The sequence below is a fragment of the Mustela nigripes genome, unplaced genomic scaffold (assembly GCF_022355385.1).
Source record: "Mustela nigripes isolate SB6536 unplaced genomic scaffold, MUSNIG.SB6536 HiC_scaffold_682, whole genome shotgun sequence".
Classification (NCBI taxonomy): Eukaryota; Metazoa; Chordata; class Mammalia; order Carnivora; family Mustelidae; genus Mustela; species Mustela nigripes.
Window position 1 is genome coordinate 21,599 of NW_026740089.1, and position 6,301 is coordinate 27,899.

The 6,301-nt window shown below is 38.4% G+C and overlaps 1 protein-coding gene across 1 annotated transcript in view; it reads right to left on the reverse strand.

Annotated features, from left to right (window-relative positions):
- Positions 1-858: 858 nt before the first annotated feature.
- LOC132008692 (patched domain-containing protein 3-like) overlaps positions 859-6,301 on the reverse strand; it is a gene marked incomplete at its 3' end in the record, with an annotated part of 19,579 nt that continues 14,136 nt past the window's right edge. The window contains exon 5 of the mRNA XM_059387282.1: positions 859-1,004. Within this exon, the coding sequence (XP_059243265.1) occupies positions 859-1,004 (146 nt within the window). The remainder of the gene's footprint in view (positions 1,005-6,301) is intronic.

Here is a 6,301-nt window from a genome sequence, read left to right on the forward strand (position 1 = left end):
AAATTTAAACAGCTGTAATTCCACCCTTCATTTTTACTTATATACATCTGGAATTTGCTCTATGCAAATACACCAATACAACTATATCTTTCTATTTTGAACACCCTGTTTCATAACAAGCATTTTTCTGGTAGTGGTTATATATCTTTTGTCTACCTTATATATCTTATAAATCTACCTCTTTCTAAGGACTGAATATGATTCACAATTTTAATATGCTACATTTGTGTTGCCCAATCCCATGTGATAGGGAATTAAATGGTTTTTTAAAACATTCCTGTTCTAAATAATGCCAAAGTGAACATGCTTTCACTTTTTGAGCACTTGTCCAATTATTAGGACAGATTCCTAGGAAGTGGAATCAGTAAGTCAAACACATTCCCTGTTTAATTTTTAAGTCTTTTGATTTGCAAAACTGGACTAAAAAAAGGGTGTACCAGGTTACAGTTTTCCCGTAGCAGGATGAGTGTTCATTTTCAAACAACCTTCCTTCAATCTTGCCGATATTCATTAATCCAATATGAAAACAAGGTGTCTCATTTTTGTTTTAATTTGTATCCCTTGGTTAATTGAGAGGTCAATTTTTTTTTCTTATTATTTCCAGTAATTCATATTTTGGTTTTGGGTGTGACCCATCTGTTCATGTCCCTTGTCTGTGTTTTTCCATTTGGGGTGCTAGATTTTCTCCCTCTAAAGACACACAATTCAATTTTATTTTCTTTTTTTCTATCACCTCATTTTGGATCTATAGAACCACCCAAATATAATTATTTTGCTTAATCTAACCTAAACTCCCTCCCTTATCTACCCCACATCCCCACATATACAACATGAAACCTCATGTTTTGTTTTACTCACCCAGAATAAGAAATGGTGAATTTGCAACTATAATCACAAATGGCACCCCCATGTACAACATCAGGCCAAAGCCGCTCACCACTGCCAAGGCAGCAGAAATCACCCCAAAGGCTGCGGTCCACATTTTGTTACGTACGCAGTCACACCTGTAAGTTTGGAAGGAAAAATCATGGGATTTGTGGTGGTAGGTTCTATACTGAAATTCCATCAGTTTGTAACATTTTTGACTTGGACACCTGTTCAGAAGGCTCTTGGGCAATAATTCCCACGCTAGTCTAGTGGAGACCTTTAATTCCCAGGCACTATCCCAGACCAAGTGGGAAAAAGGAGAGAGGGAACAGAAAAGCTATATGAGCTTTTACAAAACTTTCTAGGTGATTCTTCTGCAGCAAAGCAAGCAATCACTCCACTGATTGGTAGTTGAGAACCACAGAGTTATACTAAAACACTCCTGATGGTTAATTCCACTCTGCTCTTCAAAGGGTATAAATGGACTACAACAGCAAATGGAGGGCAAGTCTTAGCAAATTAAGTATCCATATCCAGTGCTCTTTTCACCCAACCCTCGACTCCAGCTCACTGTAGATGCAAGCCTAAATAGCTCATGTATTTCAGAGCCAGTTCAATATGTATTTTGGTTAGCAAAATGTAGAAAGACTCCTCCTAAGACGTTTTCAGGATTTTCATCTACTGCTGAAGTGGGCTCTAGAAAAGTTGCTACTAATTGCAAAAGAATTGGAAATGTAGTCCATTTAGAATAACACAGCCTGGGCCTATTTCCCAGAAGTGGGAGTATATAGACAGCATTTTAAAGTATAAGTTCAGTACTTTACCTACCCAACAGCCACAACATTATACTTTTTTAAAAGATTATTTATTTATTTGTCAGAGAAAGAGAGAGAGAAGGACCACAAGCAGGGGGAGTGGCAGGCAGAGGGAGAAGCAGGCTCCCTGCTAAGCAGGGAACCTGATGTGGGACTTGACCCCAGGACCCTCTGATCATGACCTGAGCTGAAGACAGATGCTTAACTGACTGAGCCTGCCAGGTGCCCACCACATTACATTTTAAAATTTTAAAATTTATATTTCACTTGTTTGTTAAGTGCTTCAAAACAAATGACTGATACTCATCTCTAGACATTTTTAGTAGGAGAGACAAACTAAGTTTGGATTGAAACCTAAGAGTCAACTATGGAAACAGAAGCACTGATTCTAATACACTATCAACATGACTAAAGACCTTTTACTGTTGTAACAGTAAAATAGATAAACTTTCTTATTATAAAAAAATATTCTGCACCATGGTTGTAGCTCACGTTCTGTCAGTCCACCAGTTCTAGGAGTTGAATTCTGGGCCCTAAATCAAACACACAGACAAAATTCCAGAGCAAAAATAAGTTGCTTTGTTAGACTAAATTTTGACTATGATGAATACTTTATTAAAACAATACTGGCTTATCCATGAAAAATCCGCAGCGAATATCATTCTCAATGGAAAAAACTGAGAGCTTTTCTGCTAAAGTCAGGAACATGGCAGGGCTATCCACTATCACCACTGCTATTCAACATAGTACTAGAAGTCCAGCCTCAGCAGTCAGACAACAAGAAGAAATTAAAGGCATCCAAATCAGCAAAGAAGAAGTCAAACTATCACTCTTTGCAGATGATATGATACTTTATGTGGAAAACCCAAAAGACTCCACTCCAAGTCTGCTAGAACTTGTACAGGAATTCAGTAAAGTGTCAGGATATAAAATCAATGCACAGAAATCAGTTGCATTTCTATACACCAGCAACAAGACAGAAGGAAGAGAAATTAAGGAGTCGATCCTATTTACAATTGCACCCCAAACCATAAAATACCTAGGAATAAACATAACCAAGAGGCAAAGAATCTGTACTCAGAAAAATATAAAATCCTCATGAAAGAAATTGAGGAAGGCACAAAGAAATGAAAAAATGTTTCATGTTCATGGATTGTAAGAACAAATATTGTGAAAATGTCTAAAGCAGTCGACAAGTTTAATGCAATCCCTATTGGGAAATGTTGAAAAAGAAAACCAAAGTTGGTGGCATCACAATTCCAGACTTCAAGCTCTATTACAAAACTACCATCATCAAGACAATATGGTACTGGCACAAAAACAGACACATAGATCAATGGAAGAGAATAGAGAGCCCAGAAATAGACCCTCAACTCTATGGTCAACTAATCTTCAACAAAGCAGGAAAGAATGTCCACTGGAAAAAAGAGAGTCTCTTCAACAAATGGTGTTGGGAAAATTAGACAGCCACATGCAGAAAAATGAAATTGGACCATTTCCTTACACCACACATGAAAATAAACTCAAAATGGATGAAGAACCTCAATGTGAGAAAGGAATCCATCAAAATCCTTGAGGATCCTTGATAGCAACCTCTTTGACCTCAGCCGCAGCAACTTCTTCTTAGAAACATTGCCAAAGGCAAGGGAAACAAGGGCAAAAATGAACTATTGAGACATCATCAAGATCAAAAGCTTTTGCACAGCACAGGAAACAGGCAACAAAACCAAAATACAACTGACAGAATGGGAGAAGATATTTGCAAAGGACATATCAGATAAGGGGCTAGTATCCAAAATCTATAAAGAGCTTAGCAAACTCAACACCCAAAGAACAAATAATCCAATCAAGAAATGGGCAGAGGACATGAACAGACATTTCTGCAAAGAAGACATCCAAATGGCCAACAGACACATGAAAAAGTGCTCCACATCACTCGGCATCAGGGAAATACAAACAAAACCACAGTTAGATACCACCTCACACCAGTCAGAATGGCTAAAATTAGCAAGTCAGGAAATGACAGATGCTGGCGAGGATGCGGAGAAAGGGGAACCCTCCTACACTGTTCGTGGGAATGCAAGCTGGTGCAACCACTCTGGAAAACAGTGTGGAGGTTCCTCAAAAACTTGAAAATAGAGCTACCTTACAATCCAGTAATTGCACTACTGGATATTTACCCTAAAAATACAAATGTAGTGATCCGAAGGGGCATGGGCACCTAAATGTTTATAGCAGCAATGTCCACAATAGCCAAACGGTGGAAAGAACCTAGATGTTCATCCACAGATAAATGGATAAAGAAGATGTGGTATATATACACAATGGAACACTATGCAGCCATCAAAAGAAATGAAATCTTGCTGTTTGCGACGACATGGATAGAACTAGAGGGTATTATGCTGAGCAAAATAAGTCAATCAGAGAAAGATAATGATCATATGATCTCCCTGATATAAGAAAGTTGAGAGGCAATGTGGGGGACTTGGAGGGTAGGAAATGAATAAATGAAACAAGATGGTATTAGGAAGGAGACAAACCATAAGAGACTCTTAATCTCACAAAACAAACTGAGGGTTGCCGGGGGGAGGTGGGTAGGGAAAGGGTGGTTGGGTTATGGACACTAGGGAGAGTGTGTGCTATGGTGAGTGCTGTTAAGTGTGTAAACCTGTTGATTCACAAACCTGTACCCCTGGAGCTAATAATACATTATATGTTAATTTATAAAAATTAAAAAATAATTAAAAAAAAAATACTGGCTTCTTATGGCAGTTTAAAAGAAGAAGGTAACGAAGATGAACTCTGAAATCAGAAAGATTAAGGAGGATAAAAGTTACATATGACACATTTATTTCCATTCCCTCTTTCAAGTTTCTGGATTTTTTGGTATAAATTTTCCAGAGGGTGGGAGGCATGATTTTAATTGCTGAGTTGACTTTCTCTCAATGACCTTTATTTTAATTTATTTTTATTATTTTTAAAAACATTTTATTTATTTATTTGACAGACAGAGATCACAAGCAGGCAGAGAGGAAAGCAGAGAGGAAGGAGGAAGCAGGCTCCCCACTGAGCAGAGAGCCCGACGTGGGGCTTGATCCCAGGACCCTGAGATCATGGCCCTAGCCGAAGGCAGAGGCTTTAACCCACTGAGCCACCCAGGCACTCCTCAATGACCTTTATTTTAATGTTCAATAGACCATGGAAGAAAAAATTTGAAGGTGAACACTGTAAGAATTTGGTGAATACATTTGCAGATATTCCAGTGTCCTAGATGGATTTGGTTTTAAGCAGTTTATCAGAATGACCTAGGAGGGTCTTAAAACTTTGGATTTCCTGGAACCTAGCTCTGCAGATTCTGATACAATAAGTTTGTAGGGAAGCTGCAGAGTCTGAATGTCTAAATCTTTCCTCATATGATTCCAGTGCTCAGGCCTATTTGGGCATCACTGACAGCAAGATGGTCCATTCTCTGAATTTCTAATTCACTTAGCAGACAAGGGCTAAACTAAAAATTATTGTCCTTAGAAAACAATCTGTATGTTTGGTGAGAGATCCTTATCTTCCTTGAAAGGTAATCATGTCTCCTATGAGTAAACAATAATTTCCAGTGTATTTGAGAAGGGAAAGATTTTCCCCAGATTGTTTCAGAAACTGATTGAATATTTGGGGTAAGTTTTGACATTTCCAAAATGTTAGACAAGTTTGAAATAGTCTAGAAGCTCAACTACTGTGCTGTAGAATGAGGTTCAGGTTAGAGCATAAAGTTGGAAAAGTCTTACTATTGTTCTTATCACTTCATTATGAGACAATGAATATTGAACCCTAAATTGAACAAGGCTTCTGTGTGAGGCAAATGCAGGTATGCAAGGAGTAGCCTTCCTGTGAAGGATCTGAGACAAGCAGGACAGGCAATGTTTTAGGGACTGTCTAGGAGGCCCCACCCAGAACACAGAGAAGAGATTCTCTGTGATAACAGAGAGAGGAGTGAGAGGTGCTAAGAAACTTAGAAATACTCTCACAGGAGAATGGGTTTTAATTTTGATAGCAGAAAAGGCATGAATTGAGCCATCATGGCAACATCTTTACCTTAAGTATTTTCCTGCTCCTTTTTCTCTTCTCCTTGGGCATGCTCCAACCAGAGCCAACTTAGCAAGATGAGAAGTAGGAAGAAAAGTGCTACAAGAGGACTGGTGAGTCCCTTTTTTCCCCATTAAGGACTATCGGAGGCAGCACACTCTGGCTAAGAGTGCTGGCAGCGTGGGGGTGGGGGGGAACCTTAGCTTCAAATCTAGTTATTTTTTTGCTTTTTTGTTTTAATTACATGATTTTGTTTCGTTTATTACATAGACGTGGACATTTTAATTCAGACTAGAGGATTTTGTCTTACCTAAGAATGACCACAAAACTCACAGGGCCTGCCTGAGTTTTCATGGGGCAGAAGAAGAACTGCTCTACCTACAAAACTTAAAGAGAACAAAGGGAGACAAAAACAAAGTTGCTGTATGTGTATTCCTCATGAGTCCTATGTGTTCAGTGTGTTGGTTACAAACACATAAATTCTTCAAAGACACCTAAATATAAATCATTTTCTAATTGCCTTTGGTACAGGATTTATTTTC